Here is a 25,731-nt window from a genome sequence, read left to right as displayed (position 1 = left end):
AGGTCACTTATATATTGTATTTAATTCCCTCACGAAAAAAGTAATAATAGAGAAAGGGAATAAAAAGCTTCAAAAGATTACAATAAAATAAAATTAATTAAAAAATACCTACAGCCAATGCTAATTAAAGACTAGTCCTCACCTTTCCCGCCCCCCTTCCATCTCTCCATCCCCTTCCAATTGACCTACTTAAACCCTCCTCCCAACCCTCTTCCATACCCCCCCTCCTTCTCCTTCCCCTTTCCTACCCCTTCCACCTCTTCCCTACACCCCACCACTTCTACCTCCCCCCTCCTCTCACCCCCCTCCCCCAATCCTTCCCCCATCATGAAATAAAACACCGTCTTAATCACACACCCACACATTCACACACCCACACACACACACAACACATCCACACACCCACACAACACACACACCCACACACACAACACACAACACACACACACCCTCACAATACACACACACCCACACAGTACACACACACCCACACACACACACACCACACAACACACCCACACAACACACACCCACACACACACACACACACACACACACACACACACACACACACACACACACACACACACACACACACACACACACACAGAATTCGAAATGTTTTCCAAAAAGCTTTAAAAACACAGTATGACATATCCGGGTTCACTCCCCCACCCCCTTCGGAGATTCAATCTACGATGTGGATTTAAAAAAAATATTGTTGATGACAGACGATATAGAAATACATACATACATACATACATACATACATACATAAATACATTTAACCCATGCAGCCAGTAAGTCTGAAGTGCAAAAACATTGATGATACGGACAAAAACATTGATGACACGGACGAAAACAGTGATGACGCGGACGAAAACAGTGATGATGTGGACGAAAACAGTGACGATGTGGACGAAAACAGTGACGATGTGGACGAAAACAGTGATGATGTGGACGAAAACGGTGATGACACGAACGAAAACAGTGATGACCCGGACGAAAACAGTGATGACGCGGACGAAAACAGTGATGATGTGGACGAAAACAGTGACGATGTGGACGAAAACAGTGACGATGTGGACGAAAACAGTGACGATGTGGACGAAAACAGTGATGATGTGGACGAAAACGGTGATGACACGAACGAAAACAGTGATGACCCGGACGAACAATGATGACGCGGACGAAAACAGTGATGACGCGGACGAAAACAGATGACGCGGACGAAAACAGTGATGATGTGGACGAAAACAGTGACGATGTGGACGAAAACAGTGACGATGTGGACGAAAACAGTGATGATGTGGACGAAAACGGTGATGACACGAACGAAAACAGTGATGACCCGGACGAAAACAGTGATGACGCGGACGAAAACAGTGATGATGTGGACGAAAACAGTGACGATGTGGACGAAAACAGTGACGATGTGGACGAAAACAGTGACGATGTGGACGAAAACAGTGATGATGTGGACGAAAACGGTGATGACACGAACGAAAACAGTGATGACCCGGACGAATACATCGACCACGCCGACAAAAATACACAAATGGGATGGACATGTATAAATAATTCTCCTTGTGTAATATCGACAACTTCCTGATATATTTCATTCATGGGTTCTGAAGTGTGCGTGCGTGCGTCCGTCCGTCCTCTATCAACTCCCTCAGTACTTTTTCGCTCCTTACCTCATTCCTCATACTTCACACCTTATCCCTACACACCTTACACTACACACCTCACTCCTCACATCCCTAATCCCCTCACACCCTCAACCTTATCCCTCACCCTCACCCCTCAGCCTCACCCCTCACAAAAATATATAACTTTGTGTAGCCATAGATCTTACAACTGTCTCAAGAAGTTAGGCAAGTATTCACCTCTTACGCTGGCCACTTGTCGTATACTCGCTATACACTGGTTAATTGCTCTACACTTGGTTGGCATATGTTCGTTAGTTACTATATACTTGTTAGTTGATATACTCTAGTTTGTTGCCATGCAGTATACACCAGCTGACCACTAAACACCAGCTGGCCACCGTACACCAGCTGGCCACTAAACACCAGCTGGCCACCGTACACCAGCTGGCCACTAAACACCAGCAGGCCACCGTACACCAGCTGGCCACTAAACACCAGCTGGCCACTAAACACCAGCTGGCCACCCATACACCAGCTGGCCACCCATACACCAGCTGGCCACCCATACACCAGCTGGCCACCCAATAAATATGAGAGAAACTCGTAACGTGAGATAGATGGGAGGTCGTAAGTCAGGAGAGAACCCACGATAACTTGACCTCATTCCTCATGACGCGCTTTATCTTATACCTCATAACTCCTGACGCGGCTACAGGATGAGGTGAGCTCCCTTACTGCTGGGTGGCGTAGGTCTTATGAGGTGGATTTGGCTAATGAGTGATGTTGGTGTGTGTGTGTAGATGGGTGGGTATTGGTGTGTGCGGGTGGGTGTTGGTGGGTGTGTTGGTGTGTGTGGGTGGGTATTGGTGTGTGCGGGTGGGTGTTGGTGGGTGTGTTGGTGTGGGCGGGCGGATGTTTGTGTGTGTGTGTGGTATATAGTGATGAAAAAATAAACGTAAGCTATCCAGAAGTGGGTGAGGTAAGCACGGTCTGTCCTTGGTGGGGGTTAAAGATAGCCTGCCCTAGTGTGTGTTTTCGTGTTATCTGATGTTGTTATGTGGTATCTGGTGTTATTTAATGTTATATCGTGTTATCTGGTGTTATTTCGTGTTATCTGGTATTATCACATGTTATCACGATACCACAATTACTATACGAGTCATGAAGAAACACCACGAGCGGGTGAGCCAGCAGTACAAGTGGGCCGCCAACACGTGGTCAACAGTACGGGACAAATCAACCACACGGAAATCCAATCCAATTATGCATTAACAAAACCGGGACAAAAATCATGAGCGTTCTTTGTCACAGATTAATTTTTCCACCCGATTTTTTTTTTATTTGTATTTTGACCGACATTTCAGAGCGATTCGGTATACAAATAGAATTTCCTTCGATTTAATACCGCGTTTCCGGCTAGTTTAGTTAATGAGCAGTGTTTTTTTGTTTTTTTTTAGAGCCCTAGGTAGGTTACCATCCAGAGAGTCATTCACCTTCCTGATTCCTCCCCCCCCCTCGCCTCCTTCCTACGCTCCTTCCACCTCCACCCCTCCTGCCCCCTCCCCCCCCCCCTTTAACCCCCAAAAAATATATTGTATACTGTCACTCACTCACTCCGCGTGGTGGAAAAATCCAAAACATGGGGCTATTGTTTCATCCCACACACGACCAGCCCACCAACAAACAAATTACATCCTGACCAAGTTACCCCTGTCACCCCCAGCCCACCCACCCAGTTCACCGGCCACCACCACCCATTCCTCCTCCCCCTCCTGCCACCATGAACATTCCACCTCGTTCTGTTTTCGACTCCATTATTTTCAGCGGGACTGGAGCCCATTGGACTTGTTTTGTTTACAAGCGTCGCCATATTTTCCTCATCATATAATTTCATCTCGGTGGTTCAGTGTGGGAGGAAGGGCAGTAAAGGTAGGGTATTGCAGTGTGTGTGTTTTACCCTTCTACAGTTTTGGTTACAATTTTATCGCCATATTAACTACCAACTTTGTGGAATAATCTAAACGAAATAATTAAGATCCTTCTGCAAATCTCCAGGCATGAGAGAGGGAGGGTGGGGAGGGCGTTTATGTTTGAACCTCTGAGAATACAGAATTTAATATCAACATTACGTCACCCACCCATGAATCCGACCCCGAACCCTTCACCCATGAACCCCACACATATGAACCCGAACCCCACACCTATGAACCCGACCCCCATACCTATGAACCCGACCCCGAACCCCCTTACACCTATGAACCCGACCCAACCCAACCCACGTCTCCGCCTTCCTCGTCAAACACCGAACATGAAAACCAATATTTTTTATATTCTTTTTTTGTGGTGGGCGAAATATTACTTGTCAGAAGAGGTCAGGAATATAAACAGTTAGTCGTGGTCAGCATAATGGACGTCACCTCAGGTCACACCGAGGTCAAGGCGTGTTATTGATGGTCAAAACATGTGTTACAACGAGTCATAATAGGTTATATGGTCACAAAGATTCACATCACGTCACCATAGATATTATTTAGTATGATATCTCTCGTTAGTAACAGATTATATCATGTTATAGGTTATTATTGATGACACTGTTATTAATAGCTTATATCATGCTGTGAATTATAATTAAAAATAACAGGTTAATTTATTTTTATCGTATCCATTGATGAAAATTTAACATTGACATAAGTTAAAATAAAACTTCGTCAGGTCCTTGTTCTCCTGTCTAGACGCTATCATGTCAGGTGTTATATCATGATATTTTGACCGGTGTAGCAGGCCTATTACGCCTCCGGCAGGATATACCCCGGGGTATATTCTGGCCTAGACCGTTTTAACACTCCCCCGGGTCAGGATAAACCCTTGGTGTCCACCCACATACAACAACCTACTTACCAATGAGAGAGAGAGAGAGAGAGAGAGAGAGAGAGAGAGACTATACATGCCGGAATCCGAAGTAAATTTGGAAACCTTATAAATTGAAATACCTGATTATAAAAAAACACACCTGGAATTAACATTGACTTGAGGAAGAGAGAGGTGTGTGTGTGTGTGTGTGTGTGTGTGTGTGTGTGTGTGTGTGTGTGTGTGTGTGTGTGTGCATTCACCCCCTCCCCCTCCACGGGAACAATGAGAACAAGGGGGGGTAGGGCGTGAACCAATGACACGTTCAGCTGTTGCAGTGAAGGTAATTGAACACGAGGGAAGGGGAGAAGAACAAAGAAGAACAGGCGGTGTTCTCTCTCTCTCTCTCGTGTATTCGTTCATCTTCTTTTGAAATATATTAAAATGCATTGAGTTTGTTTGTTTGTTTGATTGTTTGTTTGTTTGTTTGTTTGTTTGTGATCTTGGATGATTGGGTCGATTATTATGCGATGTGTGTGTTGAGTAAATGAGGAGAGAAACGAGGGTAGAAACAGGGGGAGAAAGAGAAAAGGGAGGGATAAACAGTGAATGAGAAAGAGAGAGAATGGATGAGTGAAATAAAGAGAGGGACCTGAGAGAACATGAAATAAAGAGGGGGGAAGGAGATAGAAAGGAAGAAGACTAAAACAGGGGAATAGAGAGGAAGAAAAGGGGAAAGAAAAAGAGGAGGCAAAAGGGAATAAAGAGAGGGGAATCAGAAAAGGGGCGAGGGAAGGAGAACAGGAGAGAGAGGGGAAGAGAACAGAGGAGATAAAGAGAGAGAGGGAAAAATTGGAATGAAAGATGAAGTGATAAGCAATGGTTGTGCACATGAAACTGTGTGCGCGCGAGCATTAGTTTGTGTGCATTTTTATGTTATTATAGTATTGTGTGTTGTAATGTGTATGTATGTATGTATGTATGTATGTATGTATGTATGGTGACCTGTGGTGTAATGGTCAGCATGCTCGTTTCACAAACGAGCGGACCCGGGTTCGACCCGGGCAGGGTTAAACTATGGGCAAGTTTCATTACTCCATTTGCCTCTGTCTACCCAGCAGTAATTGGGAACCTGGATGTTAATCAATTTTTGGATCGTATTCCGGGGTAATGGTTAGCCAGTGGAGTTGGTGAGTTGTCCGGTCTTCTCGGACTATTCCTTGACACTGGGTAATGCAGCTCGTTAACTTAGGGTGTGATTGTTGTGTTGGCGACAGCTTCTACACCTTAAACAAATTCACGTCTAGGTGGCCCTTGGGCTGGCCATCCTCGTTACACGAGGGACAACCATTATATACTTATTATGTATGTATGTGCATTAGCATATGTTTGTGTGTGTTATAATTACACAACACTCCCTTGATAAGATAAAACCACCAACCACTTTACCACTGCAGACATTAATTCACCACACTAGTAAACATTTAATTATAATCACCGTAAATAACAGGTGACTTCCGGGGTCTTACCAGGTAGTGTGACCAGGTAGGCGGAACATACCTGTGTTTATTATGAACTTAGTCATTATGTTATTCTTGAGTGATGTAGAGGAGGGGGGGGGTGTGTCCTGTCTGTCTGTACGTCTTGTATGTTTTTGTCTCGGTGTCTTTGTGTGTATGTATATTTGTGTGTGTGAGTTATGTATCGATATGTTCGTTTATATACCTTCATGTTTGTAAGGTGAATCTTCGGTTGTGGTCGGGTGAAAACTTGGGTCATGTTGGGGTAAAACTTGGGTCATGTTTAGATGAAACTTTGGTTGGTATAATGAAACTAATTCGTCGTTGTGGATGGAAACTTGGCTAGAGTAAGCTTTTCCTTAAGACCAGATTTAGCTGCGTTAAACTTAAAAAAGATTAGACTAAGCTTTACCTTGTTTAAACCAGACTCTTACAATGATGAGGTGCAATTCGGGTCTTGATACATCGTCCTAACTTTGGTAATATGAATATCTAAATTGTGACGGTGAGGAGCGTGGGGAGTTTGTATGAGACCTCGTAACACGGGACGGTCTCCACCCATTGTACTGAAGAATGATGCTTTGGAGAAGTTGCTACCGTTGGAGGCAAAGTATGGCTTAAAGGAATGTTTGGGTGGCCAGTTATTGCCTAATGGCATGTTAGGGTGGCCGGTTATTGTCTAATGGCATGTTAGGGTGGCCGGTTATTGTCTAATGGCATGTTAGGGTGGCCATTTATTACCTGAAAGAATGTTAGGGTGGCCATTTATTGCCTAAAAGAATGTTTGAGTGGCCTTTTATATCCTAAAAGAATGTTTGGGTGGCCTTTTATTACCTGAAAGAATGTTTGGGTGGCCTTTTATTACCTGAAAGAATGTTTGGGTGGTCATTTATTTCCTAAAAGAATGTTTGGGTGGCCATTTACTGCCAAAAAAGAATGTTTGGGTGGCCATATATTTCCTAAAAGAATGCGTGTTTGTTGAAGATGAGTTATCACTTGAAATAACTATTTTTAAGACAAATTACTATAGAAATAAGAAAACTATTTTGTATATGACAATTTAATCCCCAAAGGAACTATTTAATAGAGATAAAACGAACTTGAATCAAACAGAACGACGACCCATCACATAAAGGACCTAAATATTGAGCAAAGATCAAATCACGACACAGAATAAATCACCATTTTTCTCGTAAGATCAACTTTTATCACTTCACAAAATCCATCCCCTTTAAACCTTGTCCCTGGCAAAACACGGTCCCCCTAAAACAGTACATAATTAAACCCTCCCTAGATGTGCTTTTAAAAATATCTACCAAACTTCAATGTGTGTGTGTGTGTGCGTGTGCGTGTGCGTGTGTGTGTGCGTGCGTGTGTGCGTGCGTGTGTGTGTGCGTGCGTGAGTGAGTGCGTGAGTGAGTGTATGTACAGTATGTTAAGCAACGGCTCATTGACTAGAACTCTTGTTGGGACCTGAAAAAACCATCAGTCACCCCGTGTAGTACTGCTGCTCTCTGGACGGGTCGGAAGCCATCACCTGCTAAGTCGATATAATAAGGTTGTATTATTCCTCTTTGTTTATTAAGAAAATGATAACTATTGGACTTGTTTATTGTTTATGTAGAAAATAGTTAATGTTATCTTAAGTAAAGGTGTATAGTGTATGACGTGAACTATATACATTATCTCCTATATATATTTTTGTCGTGAATTTACATAGATAATGATAAACATAGACCTAGTTACCTGTACTACACACCTTCACCTTTACTTGTATTGACCTGTGTGAATAAAACAATTCAATCACCTTAATATTTTTGTCGTGGTACTCCAACTGTTTGATCTAGTTAAAAAAAATAGTATGAAATATAATAGGAACAAAAATCCGCTCAGTAAATATTGTCTGGTGGTGGTAAGACTTGAAATATATTTAAGGACAATTTTTACTTGACAATATCTCAGTTTGTTGTTGTTTTTATGGTATCAAATGTTTGTTTTTGTATTTTTGTATTTTTGTTTGTTGTGTATTAAGGTCAACAACACCAGATAGCCTTCGTCACCCTGCTGGTAAAACACACACACACACACACACACACACACACACACACACACACACCATGTTGACCCAGCCGGAGTTTTTTTCTCCCCTGGCTATGTATTACTTTTCCCAGTTGTTGGTCATAACATAAGGGAAACAATCTAAACTTTTTGTCTCTTGTTAATTTTCTTGGAAGATGTGCTTACTAAACTTGGTCTATATATATATCGTGTGTGTGTGTGTGTGTGTGTGTGTGTGTGTGGAGCTATTTGTTGCTGACCTCAATAGACACATGTCCGGGATCATAATCTACATAATAATAACAAGTAAATTTCCTTGTTTTTCACCGAGTTATAGTGAACAATAATAGTGTTTTTGTTGACTTTGTTTAATTGTTTGTTTTTATTATTATTTATCTGATTGACTGACGATATATGCGGGGTTTTTTCCTATGGTTAGTATTGTTCATTTTAAATCCGACGAAAGACACGGTACATCGCTCTAGAACCCTCCCAAGACGCGGTACACCACTCCAGTACCCTCCCAAGACGCGGTACACCACTCCAGTACCCTCCCAAGACATGGTACACCACTCCAGTACCCTCCCAAGACACGGACACGGTACACCACTCCAGTACCCTCCTAAGACACGGTACACCACTCCAGTACCCTCCCAAGACACGGTACACCACTCCAGTACCCTCCCAAGACACGGTACACCACTCCAGTACCCTCCCAAGACACGGTACTGTACTAGATCTGTCCTCACTAAACCAAGGTACTGTGAGCGTCGTGCGGCCCCAGGTGAGTAGTTGGCAGGTGATTGGGGGGAATGTTATGATGCTCCCAGGCCAAACCCCTGCACTACCTCCTCGCTTATCATGTCTCCCGCGGGGCTCCAGCTTGCCAAGAATTAATAACAAGGAGAGTGAGAATTTCGTCTTAAATTCTGATATATGCTGGAGGTGTGAATGCGCATTATTTCCCGGATAACAAGGGGGTTTAAATTCTTAAATGTTCTTACGGTAGTTTTGGTTTTCCTCGTATATCTGGTGATTGGAGAACGTCTCGTAAGTCTGTGTTATAGTTTAGTGTTATTTTAATGGGATTATATTGGAGATTATTATCCATTCGCTCAGATTATTTCACCTGAGGATTAAACACATTAATACTACCTAGAGGGGTTAGATTAGGTTAGGTTAGGTTAGATTGGGTTAGATTAGGTTAGGTTAGGTTAGGTTAGATTGGGTAGGGTTAGGTAAGGTCAGGTTAGCCTTAGGGTGTTTAATCTTCAGGTGAAGTAAGCTAAGGAGGCTAAATCTTCAGGTGATCCAATTAAAGGTAATAACTTTGTGTTGTAGGTTAAGTGAGTCAGTTAACAACACACACACACACACACACACACACACACACACACACACACACACACACACACACACACACACTTAGGTCAACCTCACTATCTGCACTCCGCTAGTGTACAGTAAATAAATGTACATAAAGTTAGAGCTGAAAACATGCATTAAAATCATAAATAAGATAGAGGAAAAAGGCGAACGTGAGGGAGAGCTTAAGTGTTGTGGGCTGTTTGGTGTGTGAAAAAGGCCCTTCCTCTTCCTCTTCCTCTTACTCCCCCTCCCCTTACTCCTCTTCCCCTTACCTCTTTTCTCCCTCCCTTCACTCCATACCCCTCCATTCTACCCCTTCCCTTACTCTCTTCCCCTCCCCCTTTCTCCCCTCTCCCTTCTCATTCTCTCTCTTACCCCTCCACCCTCTTTCACCTCCTCTCTCCTATCCCTCTCCCCACCTCCTTCCTTCACCTTTTCCCTCTTACGTCCCTCTTCCTTCCTTCACCTCCTCCCTCTTACGTCCCTCTTCCTTCCTTCACCTCCTCCATCCTACCTCTTCTCACCCTCCACTTTCCTTCACTCCCTTCCTCCCTCTTTCCTTCACCTTCCAAATAACCTGATTCACAGAGATTCGTCCGATTAATATCTCTCATAACTGCAGGCATAAGAATGATCCTAACTGGTTGACTTGAGGAAAGAAAAACGTCAAAAATGGCGTAGAAATTACACAGACTCTACCTTAACTAAGTACGGTTATTGTGTACCAGTTAAAGAGGCTACAATTCACGTACACACAGATTCTACCTTAAGATGGACACTTATACCTTGACTAAGTACAGAATTCACGAACAGAACCTTCACGTACGAGGACTGTCTATCGTATGTACCGTCAAGAATGTGGAGACAGAATTACTGCCATCAGCGCGCCACTGCCAACTCAGTTCATGCTCCAGTTGTGACAAAATAGACAATAAATGTGTCAAGTGCTGGACTGGAGGGCAAAGTCGCTTACAACTAGCAGCAGAGAGTACGGGGGAGTGAGGCGAATATTTGAACTCTCTCGCCGCTGTGAACTCAGAATATAAGAACGCGGAGACAGCCATCCTTAGAGTGAGGGTTTAACGTTTTGTGAGTTTTGGTGAACTTACCCGCTGGTGTGAACTCTGAATAGAAGATAGTCACACACACACACAGTACAGTACAGTTTAGTGTTACTTAAGTGTTTTACGGGAATATGTTCTCTAGCAACTTGTAGGTAAGGCGGGATTACCTGAAGATTAACCCCAAGATTATTTCACCTGATTGATTAAACACCCTAACGCTACATGGGAGGTTAGCTTAGCTTAGGTTAAGTTAGCTTTACCTTAGGTTACCTTAGGTTAGATTAGATTAGGCTAAGTTAAATTAGACAAGGTTAGGTAAGGGTTAGGTTAGGTTTGCATTAGGGGGTTTAATCCTCAGGTGAAATAATCTAGGGGGTGAAGCAACGGGAGGTACAGTGAGAGAGATATTTCTACTCGTGTTGTGGAAATGGGACGCCATGGCAGAGCACATTTGTTCCGGCAGTTTGAGAAGGAATGAACGATATGGGAATGAGGGGAGAGTGTGCCTGTACCCTCGGTTACAGCCATGCCCTAGTTGCTGTAATCTCAAACACTGAAAAAGGTTTAATAGTACATAACATTTGTATCGCAGTCAACTAATTATCGCGGGTCAATAGAATTTGTTTATTTCAAGGCAAAAATAAGATCAACTGTAGATTAGGCACCCAAGCTTTTGTTACATGAAGATTTAGCATGTTAAACTTACCTTACCCCAGGTAGCTCTAGGGTGTTTAATTAAAAGGTTAAATAAGCTGAGGTGTCTAATCTTCAGGTGATCCCAAACATTATTGCCGACTTGTGGTTGAGGGTGTAGCCTGAGTGACGTGTGTAGTGAAGAACAGTACTGTGTTTATCTTGCCCCCCTCACCCTAATGTCTCCTCTTAGTGCTACCTGAGTGAACTGTTAGGTTTTGATGACTTCTTCCCCCTTGTGTTGCTGTTTCTTCCATCTGACTTCCTCCCCCTTGTGTTGCAGCCCCGTCCGCCAAATCCCAATAGCACTTCCTTCCCACACAACCCCACACCTCCCTCCGATCTCCCACACACACACACCCTCCTAGCCCCCCCCCACACACCCCGAATAGCCCACCCCAACAAAATTCCATCTCGGGTTATTGGCCTTGACACCCCCAAAGTCTTACTCGTGTATATAAGGAATTCACTCGCTGGTCTTGACAGGAAAATGGAACTTCCTTTGAAATGCTTGAAACTTTACGCATAAGAATCTTATCGAAATAGTCCACAGACTCTACGTAGCGAAGATGGTGTACCGATAACAGCCAAGTGAGTGATAAAGCAGATGGGAATAATATTAAAAAAAGAAGAGAAAATTGTGATGAAGGGAGGGAAAGAGGGAGAAAGTGGGAGGGAGGGAATGAAGGTGGGACTGTGGGAGAGGTGAGAGGAAAGGAGGTGGCTTGGAGAGAGAGAGAGAGAGAGAGAGAGGAGAGAAAAGGGAAGAGGAAGAGAAAGAATAAATAGGGAAGGAATGTGGAGAGTAAAGAGCGCGAGAATAGAAGAAAGTGAAGATGAGGATGGTGAGAGAAAGGTTGAGGGGAAGAGAAACTTAGGTGGAGAGGGAGAACAGGGAAGAGAATAAAAGAAAAAGAGTGAAGTGGAGGGGTGAGCGTACATGTGGAGTAAGGGATGAGGGACAAGTGTAAGGAGGAGGGATGAGGGTCTAAGGGGGAGTGGGAGAGGGATGAGGAGGAGGGTCTTAGAAGAGGGGGTGGAGTGAGGAGGAAAGCGGGTGTAGGGGTAAGGGAGAGGGGTGAAGGAGGAAGATCTAAGGGGATGGGGAGAGTAAAGGGGATTGAGGGGGTGGGGAGGTGAGTGAGAGTAAATAAAATATGCGGGTTGGTCATAAAACTTCCTGATGAAGAAGTTAGGGAGCCAGTCAGCACCCCGTCACCTGTGATGCGCTTAACGACTCCTATATACTGTGGAGGAGAGGTGGGGTGGTGTGGGAGGAGGGGTGGGGGTGGTGTGGGAGGAGGTGGAGATGGTGTGGAAGAGGGGGGTGGTGTGGGAGGAGAGGAGGGGCAGTGAGAGGAGGGGTGTGAGAGGAGGGGTGGGGTGGTGTGGGAGGAGAGGTGGAGATGGTGTGGGAGGAGGGGTGGTGTGGGAGGAGGGGCCATTTAACACTCCTTTATTTTCCAAAGTTTAATGAGTTATATCTGGCAGGAGCACCCAAAGGGAGTAGCAGGGAGGAAGGGAGGGAGTACCAGGGAGGAAGGGAGGGAAGTGCCGGGAGGAGGAGGAGTACCTGGGCGGAAGGGAGTGCCAGGAGGAAGGAGGGAGTACCAGGGAGGAAGGAGGGAGTACCAGGAAGGAAGGGAGGGAGTACCAGGGAGGAAGGGAGGGAGTACCAGGGAGGAGAGAAGGATGTTTCAAGGGAGGAGGACAAGTAGTGGTAAGGGAGTACCAAGGTGGAAGGCAGGGAGAGAGGGAGAAGGGGGAAAGGAGAGGGGAAGAGGGAGGAAAAGGGGGAGGTGATAGCAGGAGAGTAAGGGACGGAGAGAAGGGAGACAGAGGGAGGAAAAGAAAGAGAGAGAGAGAGAGAGAGAGGGAGAGAATTGAGACAATTTCCCCCTCAAAGGTTAATTTCACTTCCATGAATATGAAAACCGCTAAAGCTGTCGCTGGCATCACAAGGGTTCACTATCACCCCTGACTCACACTACTGGGTTCACTATCACCCCTGACTCACACTACTGGGTTCACTATCACCCCTGACTCACACTACTGGGTTCACTATCACCTGACTCACACTGCTGGGTTCACTATCACCCCTGACTCACACTACTGGGTTCACTATCATCCCTGACTCACACTACTGGGTTCACTATCACCCCTGACACACACTACTGAGTTCACTATCACCCCTGACACACACTACTGGGTTCACTATCACCCTGACTCACTACTGGGTTCACTATCACCCTGACTCACACTACCGGCTTCACTATCACTCCTGACACACACACTACTGGGTTCACTATCACCCCTGACTCACACTACTGGGTTCACTATCACCCCTGACTCACTACTGGCCACTATCACTCTGACACACACACTACTGGGTTCACTATCACCCCTGACACACACTACTGGGTTCACTATCACCCTTGACTCACACTACTGGCTTCATTATCACTCTGACACACACACACTACTGGGTTCTACTATCACCCCTGACTCACACTACTGGGTTCACTGCACCCCTGACACACACCACTGGGTTCACTATCACCCTGACACACACTACTGGGTTCACTATCACCCCTGACTCACACTACTGGGTTCACTATCACCCCTGACTCACACTACTGGGTTCACTATCACTCCTGACTCACACTACTGGGTTCACTATCACCCCTGACTCACACTACTGGGTTCACTGTCACCCATGACTCACACTACTGGGTTCACTATCACCCCTGACTCACACTACTGGGTTCACTATCACCCGTGACTCACACTACTGTGTTAGAAAAAAGTTAAATATGTTAGGTTATAGATTGAATTGGGTTAGGTTAGGTTAAGTTAGGTTAGGTTAGGTTAGGTTAGGTTAGGTTAGGTTAGGGTGGTTAAGCTTAAGGTGAAATATCCTGAAGGGACAAATTCTCAGGTGATCAGATGATAACTTACTCACCTACCACAAACAACATACAGAAACCTTTATATTATAACCCCTGTGTATCTGTCAGTCAGTCAGTCAGTCAGTCAGTCAGTCAGTCAGTCAGTCAGTAGGTTATTTCATTGTTTAAATAAGGAGAAAACACAAACGAATCTATGACACACTGGGAAATTAATCCATTACCAAGATATTCAATGCAGATGAATTTAATTTATCCATAATAGGGCCACAGTCTGATCCATTGAGATGACAGGGGGATAGTGTGTGTGTGTGTGTGTGTGATTACAAGAGCATTATCAGACTAATTACCACACATCATTAACTCTATGATTCTAAAGGTGTTACGTCATGTCTAATTGTCAACTCGCTTTACTGAGACAAAGGTGTTGACGGTTTACCTCTTGGCTTCATTATATCAGACCCAGGTACAGCTGCTTCGGCTTTCTGCTGTGCCTCACCCAACCCAGAATGTCAATATATTTCACTGTAATACCATACGAAATATATCCGTAAAAAGAAAACAACGGCATTTATTTTTGCGCGCTAACCAGATGCTCTTTTGTTTTTTCGCCTCATTATGCAATTTTTCTGCTCGTAAGATTTACGTCCCTCGTTAATCTCTTCCACTGGTTTATTTTTGAGAGGAAGCCTTACCAAAGTCACCACTGCAAAATATCTCTCCACCCTGACACGGATATATCACTTACCCGATTATAATATCTCGTATAGTTTTATATTTTGTATTATATTTTTTTTAGTTAGTGATTAATTTCTCTCTCCGTTTTCTGTCATTTATTCATTCTCAGTTGCAGCATCTCTCTCAAGTTTTTTCACTGGTACACTGGCGCAAATTTTCTGTTTCTCTCTCCTTTTTTACTTCAACGAATGGAATCTGGGATGTTTTAGCGCTGTCTGTCTCTGTCTGTCTGTCTCTCTGTCTGTCTGTCTGTCTGTCTGTCTGGAATGGTTTAGCGTTATATGTCTCCGAGCCGTAAATCAAGTTTCCCTGCCCTGGTTAACAGTTGTTTTGGGGTCAATGGGTCAAGTATCATCCTGACCATGACGTGCTTTTCCGTGCACCGATGACCATAATATTGCCAAAGTCTTCCTCTCATTTTGATATTAGGGTCACTGGGTCAAAGGTCATTGTCACCTGAAGATTAAGCACCCTAACGCCTCCTAGGGGGATTAATTAAGGTTAGGTTAGGTTAGGTTAGGTTAACGTAAGGGTGATTATTCTTCAAGTGATCCATATTGTTTACAGACCAGGAGTATACAGACATCAGTGAACACAATATTACATAGTTCCCCTCCCAGCCCCTCCCCTCCCCGCCCCGCCCCTCCCCGCCCCGCCCCGCCCCTCCCCTCCCCGCCCCAGGGAGAGAAATTCCCATGTGAATTTTAAGGTTACCTGGCCAAAAGTGTGGAGCAGTGTATTGGTAGACAGCTTCTCACAGCAGACACGGGGAGGTCCTCACAGCAGACACGAGGAGGTCCTCTCAACATTCCTCTCTTGTATGGCCAATGTTAACTCTGAAATAGTTCTATACCCCTTGGTAAATTTTGGCCTTATGAGTAGTGTCTCTCTCTCTCTCTCTGTCTGTCTGTCTGTCTGTCTGTCTCTCTCTACATATATCCCTCTCGCATAATATTTTCAGTTCATCACATCACACCTCTACAAAGCTTTTATTGACATACAGAAGTACCAAAAAAACTTATTGATTTGGGGGTCCAGAAGGTCAGGGTAAGGTGACGCAGACGAAGGCACAAGTTTTAATTTCCCTGACACGTGATAACTTTGTCGAACACCTGAACATTAGCCCCTCCTCTCCTCTCCCTCCTCAGATTATTACAACTAATGTTTCAACCCTAACACCTGACCTAACGCTAACCTGACCTAACGCTAACCTGACCTAACGCTAACCTGACCTAACGCTAACCTGACCTAACGCTAACCTGACCAACGCTGAACCTGACTAACCCGACCTAACGCTAACCTGACCTACGCTAACCTAACGCTAACCTGACCTAACGCTAACCTGACCTAACGACCTAACGCTAACCTGACCTAACGCTAACCTGACCTAACGCTAACCTGACCTAACGCTAACCTGACCTAACGCTAACCTGACCTAACGCTAACCTGACCTAACGCTAACCTATATTTATAATTAAAAAAAAAATCATCTCGACTATTTTCTGTGATACATTGAGTGACATTCCTGTGTGTTTGCTCGGTTGGTTGTTTTTTGTTTACATGTTTCTTTTGTTTATATGTTTTTGTTTGTTTGTTTCACCAGGTATTACAGAAGCAGCAGCCAAAACACTCCATCAATGCTTTCTGATACCGTCGTCAGCGAACAGGAAATGGATTACAGGGAAAGTTTAGGGGAATAATAACTTGTCGGTGTGAACTTGATGGATGCTCCAAGCTGTGTGTGGCGAGGGAAAAGTTTCTAATACTGTGGGGGAGAAATTAGTTGGGTTCTGTAGTGAAGGGGAGGGAGGAGAATTAGTTGGGTTCTGTAGTGAAGGGGAGGGAGGAGAATTAGTTGGGTTCTGTAGTGAAGGGGAGGGAGGAGAATTAGTTGGGTTCTGTAGTGAAGGGGAGGGAGGAGAATTAGTTGGGTTCTGTACTGTGGGGGTGGGGGGGGGGGTAGCCTTCTATTCCCATGGTTTGTGTGTCAATACGCCCTCAGTAACGTGTTTAATTAGTGTCTTTGATGAGTGACTCTTTCTCTGTATTTCATTTAACAGGTATATTTTTTTTATATCTAGTTTGTATGTTTAGTTTTAATTATATTTCGATGTGTTGATGATGTATAAGGTATAAGTGGATGTAGATTGCTTTTCAATTTGGTTATGAATATTGTTGTGATGCTCTTTTGTTTTTTTATATTATGTGGGGTTGGTTGTGATGCTCTTTTGTTTCTTATATTTTATGGGGCTGGTTGCTTATGATCCAGAATGTGGTACAACAGCTTCACGAACGGTAAATAAGTCGATTTAATTAAACTATAATTGATAAGTTCGACCCACCCTCCCTACCCACCCACCCCCACCCACCCACACCATGCTCGCCCCCTTTAGAAATATGGCGAAAGTTTCCAATTCGTCTTTTACGTAACAGGTGTCCAGAGGGCGACTCCAGAAAACATAGAACTGTCGCCTCCCTCCTGATGGCCTCCGCTCCTGGGTGTGAGAGACTGGTGGTGATGGTGGTGAATGTATTAGTTCTAGTGGAGTGGAGTTGAAGAAAGATAGGTTGAGTATGTTGGCTGTGAGTATGTTGGCTGTGAGTATGTTGGCTGTGAGTATGTTGGCTGTGAGTATGTTGGCTGTGAGTATGTTGACCGTGAGTATGTTGGCTGTGAGTATGTTGACCGTGAGTATGTTGGCCGTAAGTATGTTGACCGTAAATATGTTGACCGTAAGTATGTTGACCGTGAGTATATTGGCAGTGAGTATGTTGGCCGTAAGTATGTTGGCTGTGAGTATGTTGACCGTGAGTATGTTGGCCGTAAGTATGTTGACCGTGAGTATATTGGCAGTGAGTATGTTGACCGGGAGTATGTTGACGGTGAAAATATACAGTATAGTGTATAGAACAATCCTCTTGACTTAACATTCCCGGGTCGTGTCTCTCAATTATCCGTTCATTACACCTGTATTTCTTTCCTTCGTTCGTGACAGGAAAACACGTTCACTTATGGTCGAGTCTTGGATGCATTGTTGGATAAGCTCTCTCTCTCTCTCTCTCCTAAAGCAGCCAGTCACACGCGTCCTTGCATCTCCAGTTTGAGAGGGGGGATGGGGTGGAGGGGGGATGGGGGGTGAGTGGGGATGGGGTGGAGTGGGGGATGGGGGTGGGGAAGGGTGGGGCGTGAGGACCTTGACGAATCCCTTGTGTCGTAGCTTGAGTGAGTTTGATGCTCTGTCATAATCTCAGTTTGGGGTAAAATTCCGCGTATGAACCTTTGGGAATTTCTTTGTCTCTTAGCTTAAGTGAGTCATGTAGATGCGTTCTTACGTCTCTACACTTTCAGGGAAATTTCATCTAACGAACCTCGGAGAATACAAGTTTGTGTGCAGAGTAGGATCCTGTATTACCATGAAACAGGTTTTGACGTCCTCTCCCTCCCTCCCTCCCTCCTCTCTCCTCACCTGTCTCCCTTCTTATCCACCTCTACCCCCTCCTCCACTACCTCTTGCCCCCTCTCCACTACCCTCCCCCTCTTCACTACCTCCCCCTTCTCCACTCATCTCCCCTTCTACTATCTCTCCCCATTCTCCACTACCTTCCCCTTCTCTACTACCTTCCCCTTCCTCCACCCCTCCTTCACCTCTCCTGTTCTCATCCACTCCCCCTCCCTCCCACCTCCCTCCCTCATCCATCTCCCTTCCCTCCTCATTCACCTCTCCCTCCTCCACCTGCCCACCCACTTCCACCTCTCCACCTCACCCCGGACCGACTGATAACACAACACAATAATGAAGGTAAACAAGGAACTACGAGAGAAGTGTGATAAAAATGAAGCAAAGTTTGTTGATCATGACGAAGTAGTAAAGTTAAAAAGATGCGGTGAGGTTGGGTACGCCAACCAGCCCTTGTAGTGTATGCAGAAAACGTTCACTTTCCTTCATAACTGGAGCTAAGAATATAGTATATACTTACAGTCGAGTCTCGGTGCAGTTTCAACATCATCTCTGTGTCTTGACTAAACTGAATCAGCCATAAGAAGGGTGGTGGGTGGGGGGGGTCACGACATCAGTCACGGGGGGATTTTTTTTGACTTACGACTGTTTAAGAATGTTGGTACTTGAGTCCTCTTATGTTTGTTGCATCAGGTTCTTTATGAGAAATATCTGCAAGGTCTTCCCTCTACTTAAATTCATGAGAGTCAGACATAGATGAATCACAGCGCCAAGTGTATACAGCGACGCGGTGACGGGTGGTCGGCATTATACTTACATCCACTCAAATTAAGGCCACCCAGACGCCACCATGTTCACGGCGGAGGGGATGCGAGTGTACTAGTGTGCTTCCCCGAGAGCTGCAGCGACAGTAGCGGCGGTAGTAGTAGTTATAATTACAGTAACCGTGGAAGAAGCAGCCGTGGTCCTGACTGCTATAGGTATAGTTAGACCCTGCAGAGTACTGCACAGGTCGCGTGTATAAACAGCAGCTCCCACTTTGTTCCCGGACTCGTCACGGAAATTTATCAGTTCCCTTTTTAGAAACATTTTATAATGACTTATTCAAACATCGCTAAACTACAGTGTTAATGAAGCTTCTCTGTAAATTTAAATATAACAGTGTTGGTAAACTCTCGGGGGATATTTTGATGACTTGACCCAGTGTGGCCAGGCTGAGTGACTCATTCTCAACATACTGTACTGGTGCGAGATGATGGCGTGAGGGAGTAGCCGCTGTTTATAGGCGGAGGAAGCATCGTGTACGGGATAAAGCATATCATTGTCCTGAGATATGAGGGAGTTATGTTGCTGTAAAGGTTTAAGTGTTTCATGTTACCCGAATAAAAACAAGCGGAATGGTGAGTTGTTTCAATGATATGTACAATACAGCACAGCACAGTACAAGAGGAGAACGTTAGAGTTAATCTTTTAAGTATTGAGGACAGGTGGACAGCCTCTGTAAATTATCTGAATAAACTGGAAGTATAAATAGTAAATGAATCCAGGTATTTGGGCAGGCTGTGCAGATTAGCAGTGCCCGGTAGCCCAGCATGCCCGGGATAGGGGGCCGGGCATATGATTGTTCATGTCCATGTGCCCGGCACTTGCCCGGCGGACAAGCTAATATTTTGACGGGAATTTGCCAGGTGCTGTGTGACCCACCTCCCTGTACACGTTTAACAGGGAGGTTATCAGTGTACCAGGATTGGTGACCTATGTCAGACGTACGTAATTTACCACTCGTCAGTCTTTCATAGCTGAGAGGCTATAGACGCGAGGTGACGGGACATCACATGACAGGGGTTACCGCCACTGACACCATTTAGACGGACACAAGTGATCTTTTAGTTGACACACACAATAAACTAGAATGTTGTAAGATGTGTATTTAACTTTTACCATAAAAAATCCGGGTAAACAAATGACCTCCAAAATGATATCCGGCCAAGTAAATATCATAAATCACTTACCCGGACAAGTTAATGTTATACATAATCTACACAACCTGTATATGGGTTTTATTTTTAACAGGCTAGGAAGGGTTAAGATAGAGTATTAAGGTAAGAATTGCAAGGAGAATGAGTTGAAGGTGGCCTGGCAAACCCTGGTAAGCGGGGAAACCTTAAATACACAAGAATCTGCTTGATGGAGGAGGAACTCAGACGCTATTGTGTGGAAGCTGTTAAGTCGGAAGGTACAAGAAAGTCAAAAATACACACAAGAAAAGTGAATAATTTCCTTGGTGTTGTTATGACCAAGAGTTGGATGGCGTAAAGAATGAGGAAGTGAAAAATGTGTAAGAGAGAAAGAGCATCAGAAAGACGTCATGATAAAAGCCTATTGTTATGGTATGGTAATGAAGATGGTGTGATGAATGATACCTTAGTGAATAAGATGTACGAGAGAGTAGTTAGTGGTAAGAGGAGGAGGAGGAGGAGAAGAAGCAGCCGTCGTTATTTATTGGTGATAGATGGAGTCAGTAGCTGTGTTGGTGGTGGGGTAGAGGAAAGACCACGTTACCTCATGCATGATTTGACGAAGCGATGTTTTCTAGTCAATGTAAAAGATTTTTTTTTTTTTTTTTGCCATTTTTACTTTGAAGCTCTTGAATATTTCGTTACCTCAGTCTGAATGTTGCAAGTCCATATGGAAGAACTGTCAATGTATACAGCCTTAAGTCAACCTAGAGAAGCTGACTTGTGAATAGACTTAGAGGTACTCGTAAGCCCTGACCTTCGGCTTAGAAAACAGTACGTTAATGTTCGAAATAAGGCAAACAGAGTATTAGGTTTTATATCTAGAAGTGTTAGTAATACGAGTGCGTAGGTCATATTGCAATTATATCTTGCACTAGTCAGGTCGCACCTCGGTTATGCAGTTCAGTTCGGGTGACATTATTATAGAATGGATATCAATTAACTGGAGTCGGTGCAGCGAAGAATGACGAAAATGATTCCGGGACTTAGAAACCTTCCATATCAAGATAGATTAAAGAAACTAAACTTGCATTCCCTAGAAAGACGAAGAGTGTGGGGAGATATGATAGAAGTATTGAAGTGGGTGAAAGGAATCAATAAAGGAGATATAGATAAAGTTCTTGTAATATCCGAGCAGGATAGGACTCGTAGCAACGGATTTAAGTTGGATAAGTTTAGGTTTACGAGGGTTATAGGAAGGAACTGGTTCACAAATAGGGTGGTGGACGAGTGGAACAAGCTTAGCAACTTTGTAATAATTGCTGGGATGCTGAAAAGTTTTAAAAGGAGGCAAGATAGATTCATGGATGATAGAGAGTGGTTGTAACTCTCGACAGGAGCTGCCATGCACAGACCAACCGGCCTATTGCAGACTCCTTATTTTCTTATGTTCCTGCCCCCACTACTTCATAAACCTCATCCCCTCACCTACATAAACCTACTCTCCCACCACCTTCCTACCTAAATAAACCTCCCCACACCCCTACCGACATAAACCCTCTCCCCCACCACCCTCACCCCTTCCACCTACATAAACCTTCTCCCTCTGTGAATAAACCAGAAAACACTCGTCCACTTTTCTTATGTAAAGGAATAAATTATCTACATCAATATAAATAAACATTTTAAATCATAATTTTTATTCTTTTTATTAGTTATAGTTTATAAACGCTTCTCTTGCATGTAAAATATTACATTATTATATCAAAAGACTAACCTAACCTAACCCCCTCTAAATAAGGGGGTTTTGTCCTTGGGGTGTTTTGTCCGGACCCCAACCTTACCTAACGTTACCCCAACCGAACCCCTCTTAGGGCTAAACTTCGGGAGGGGGCGAATCTTTTAAATTAAATAAGTTAAAAGGGGACTAATGATCAGGTGAAATAAGCTAGGTGGACTAATCTTCAGGTGATTGGTATAATTCCTCCTATCCTGAGAGTGGTCATAATCCCTGCCAGTCTTCCTTGAGGATGTCGGCGGCCTTCTCAGCTATCATGATGACGGCGGCGTTGGGGTTACCGGAGACGATGGTCGGCATGATAGAGCTGTCCACCACCCTCAGCCCGGACACTCCTCGAACCCTGCCGTGTGCCGAGATAGATAGATAGCTAGATAGATATAGATAGATAGATAGAGAATGGTAGGTGGATAGAGATTATACATTCATACACCTCCTCCTCCCACACCCTTCCCCCCACCCCCTCTCCCTTACCTGAGCCTGGGGTCCACTACACCGCTAGGGTCGTGGTAGGGAGCCATCCTGCAGGTACCGACGGGGTGGAGGTAGGTGGAGGCCATGTGTCGTAGGTAACACACCCAGTAGCTGTCTGAGCCGTACCTCTCTCCCTCACACCCTGGCAGCGGCTGAGGTACACGAGAGGACATGTTTGTGACAGTCAGCTGATTGTTATTGTTGTTATTAATAGTAGTGGGAGTAATGATGTAAATAATAGTTGTTGATATTACTATTATTATTTAGCTTATTATTGTACATTCTAATTGTTTTCACAGATATTTTAGTAATTTAGTGAGAGTTTCTATAGGGCCTAAGAGAATTTTCATCAGTCCACAGTATATTTAAAATGTAAGATAACTAAATTTTCTCCTCTGTGGGCGAGCTTAAACTGATTCATACAAGTGACGTCCAAAAAGGCACTAAGATTATACTGGGACAATATTAGATACGTTATATAAAGACAATTTAAGAGTCGGAATTATACTAAGAATCGGATCACCTGAAGATTAGTTAGCTTATTTCACCTGATGATTAACCACCCCAACGCTACCTGGTGGAGGGGTTAAATTAGGTTTATATTGGGATGGGTTAGGTTGGTGTTAGGTTGATTAATCTTAAGGTGAAATAAGCTGGGGGTTTGTTTTCAGGTATGACTTGGGACCCCAGCTTAGTTTACCTTCTCGTGAAACTTGGCCTTGAAGTAGGTGGTGAGCGCTGAGGTGTTGCCGATGGCTAGTGCAAATCTTATCCCTGGAAACATAACTTAGTGTGAAAACCTTTTAGTGGATGTTAAATTTATCCCCCTCCTACCAGCTAACCTAACGTAACGCTACTGTAACTTAACCTGAATTAAATTAACGAAACTTAACCTAACTTAAAGCTAACAAAATTTAACATAATCTAATCTAACCTAATCTAAACTAACTTTCCTTGTATTACTCAACACCAGTAGTACTCAACAGCAGTAGTACTCAACATCAGTAGTACTCAACAACAGCGGTACTCACCCTTGATCATCGTGGCGACATCTTCCGGGTGACTGAGGTAATTAGGGTCGATCACCAGGTTGTGGGTAGGGTCACGGGACCTCAGTGTGACCTTACCTACACTGCGAGGTCTTAACAGGTTCAGGTACAGAGTGAAGCCATCTTGACCCAGTATAGGACCAAAGTACTTGTTAAATTTCTGCAGTGAACCAAAGATATGTTGTTAATACCTTTTTATCTGAGACTAGGTTGAGTGTATGCGAGGTGGTGTCTTGGTGCGGCGGGTCTGTGTAGGGGAATTCAATGATCGCTTTGTCTCTTTATACAGGATTAAGGAGTTCTCTCTCTGTGTGTTTGTAGAGAGGTTCTTTTGTGTTGTCAGGATTTATTTGTATCGTTGGACGGGAATAAAGTGTTCGTTGTAAGTTTGTTGGGACTAAAAACTTGTATTTTAGGTAAAGTTCTTGCGTCTATTTTGAGGATGGTGGTGGTGGCGATGGGGGGGGTGTTAAGATGTACTCAGTTACTCACTCTGGGGTCAAAACCGAAGGTGGCGGGTGTTACAAAGCCACGGTCAGCGGCGAGGGTGACGCTGCTGAAGAGGTACTGTATGTCAGGCCACCCGGGGTCACCGTGTCTACCTCCTAAATTCACCCAGGCACTTGAGTGGTCCCCCAGGGGCATCGCCAGCTTACCTGAGGTGAGCCCAGGGACGAGCAGAAAACCAGTCACACTTTTATCATTCGAGGAAATTATCTCAGATTATCTGGGACACATTAATGTTTTTAAACGTTAGGTATTAAAAATAGAGTATTATTGTTTATCATAATACAAACATGTTTATTGAGGAAATTATATAAACACTGAAAACAAGAATATAAATACATTTTACATGACACATTGAACTATTACTAACTGAAGACTACAGACGGTGTTGATGATGTAGAGGTGACAACACTGACCCAGGTGGAGGAGACACTGACCTTAATTAGCAGATACTAGGAACTTTCTGACCTTGAAAAGTATTAGTGGCCTTTTATGACCTTGACTCCTGACGGGAAATTTACCAACCTTTTTTCTCGTTGAGGTAATTGACAACATCTTCGAGGTTAGGGGAGGGGAGGGTGCCAGGTGTTACCGTCCAGGTGAGTCCGTAGAGGTTGAGGTGGTCTTGTAGGTTCCTGCCCACACCTGCCACGTCTGCCACCACCGGCACCTGCACCAACACCACTACAGTTACTGATGAGTCTTGCCGAGGTCATGTTTAGTGCCATAGTGAATGAGTGGACAAGACCAGACGTGACCCGGGATATGGAAGGTCATGTTAAATGGCACTACAAGTTAACATGACCCCAGATTTAGTGACGTGACAGCTACACAGGCATGAGTATCTATGAAGCCCTTTCTCCCCTGGTGGAACTGACCCCGTGGTACTGTAGTGACCCCGTGGTACTGTACTGACCCCGTGGTGGTACTGTACTTACCCCGTGGTACTGGAGGTGCTTTTGAGGTCCCACACCAGATAACATGAGTAGTTTAGGGGAGGCGAGTGACCCTGCACACACCAGCACCTCCTTCAACGCCTTCATCACCACCACCTTCGGGAGAAATAATAATAGTAGTAGTTATAGTAAGAAAATAGTAGTAACTCTCTCTCTCTCTCTCCAGCAAGGGTTGTACTTCATCGACTTTCAATTAATCTTGACAGTGAAGGCGGGGAGTGACGGGAAGAGGAGTGAGGGGAAAGGGGGAACTAGGGAAGGGGAGAGAGGGAGGGGGAAGGGGAGAGAACACCTACCTTCCCCTGGTGTTCAAACTTCACACCCACTGCCCTCCTGTAGTTATCAAACACGATCTGAAAATAACAAAAGAAAAAAAAATAAACAACACTTCATATTGTTTGGTGTGTGTTCTTCAATGTGTCGCCTGTAGCCAATTATAGTGTGACAGATAGGGAGAGGGGGCGTGGGTGTAGGTGGGAAGTGGGGAGAGGTGTTTGTGGGGGGGGCTGATGAAGATGAGCGTGTGTATGAGTGGGGGAGAGGGATGTGTGAAGTGGGGAGAGATGTGTGTTTTTGTAGGTGAGAAAGAGAGAGATAAAACAGACGCGAGAACATTTAACACTCATAAACCACTTCACTTTATCCTCACTCGTCAACAAACAGCAGCAACAATAACCAACTACAA

General features: G+C 44.4%; 3 protein-coding genes across 3 annotated transcripts in view; 2 read left to right on the top strand and 1 right to left on the bottom strand.

Moving 5' to 3' along the window:
* Positions 1-791: 791 nt before the first annotated feature.
* LOC121876558 (acidic repeat-containing protein-like) lies at positions 792-1,181 on the top strand. Its single transcript, XM_042381758.1, has one exon. The coding sequence runs from the start codon at positions 792-794 to the stop codon at positions 1,179-1,181; it is 390 nt and encodes a 129-aa protein (XP_042237692.1).
* Positions 1,182-1,201: 20 nt separating this feature from the next.
* Positions 1,202-1,612, top strand: LOC121876557 (acidic repeat-containing protein-like). Its single transcript, XM_042381757.1, has one exon. The coding sequence runs from the start codon at positions 1,202-1,204 to the stop codon at positions 1,610-1,612; it is 411 nt and encodes a 136-aa protein (XP_042237691.1).
* Positions 1,613-21,967: 20,355 nt separating this feature from the next.
* LOC121876663 (glucose dehydrogenase [FAD, quinone]-like) overlaps positions 21,968-25,731 on the bottom strand; it is a 14,437-nt gene continuing 10,673 nt past the window's right edge. The window contains exons 7-14 of the mRNA XM_042381999.1: positions 25,343-25,399; positions 25,029-25,142; positions 24,616-24,760; positions 24,076-24,239; positions 23,566-23,743; positions 23,235-23,308; positions 22,535-22,686; positions 21,968-22,403 (exon numbers count right to left, since the gene is read on the bottom strand). Coding sequence (XP_042237933.1) covers positions 22,265-22,403; positions 22,535-22,686; positions 23,235-23,308; positions 23,566-23,743; positions 24,076-24,239; positions 24,616-24,760; positions 25,029-25,142; positions 25,343-25,399 — 1,023 coding nt within the window. The 3' untranslated portion in view covers positions 21,968-22,264. The remainder of the gene's footprint in view (positions 22,404-22,534; positions 22,687-23,234; positions 23,309-23,565; positions 23,744-24,075; positions 24,240-24,615; positions 24,761-25,028; positions 25,143-25,342; positions 25,400-25,731) is intronic.

This window comes from Homarus americanus, unplaced genomic scaffold (assembly GCF_018991925.1).
Source record: "Homarus americanus isolate GMGI-L3 unplaced genomic scaffold, GMGI_Hamer_2.0 scaffold28, whole genome shotgun sequence".
Classification (NCBI taxonomy): domain Eukaryota; kingdom Metazoa; phylum Arthropoda; class Malacostraca; order Decapoda; family Nephropidae; genus Homarus; species Homarus americanus.
The sequence above is the reverse complement of the archived record's forward strand: the minus strand, read 5'-3'. Positions and strand labels throughout refer to the sequence as shown.

Coding starts and splice junctions, on each gene's coding strand:
- LOC121876558 (XM_042381758.1), top strand. CDS start 792: ATGCAGCCAGTAAGTCTGAAGTGCAAAAACATTGATGATACGGACAAA.
- LOC121876557 (XM_042381757.1), top strand. CDS start 1,202: ATGACGCGGACGAAAACAGATGACGCGGACGAAAACAGTGATGATGTG.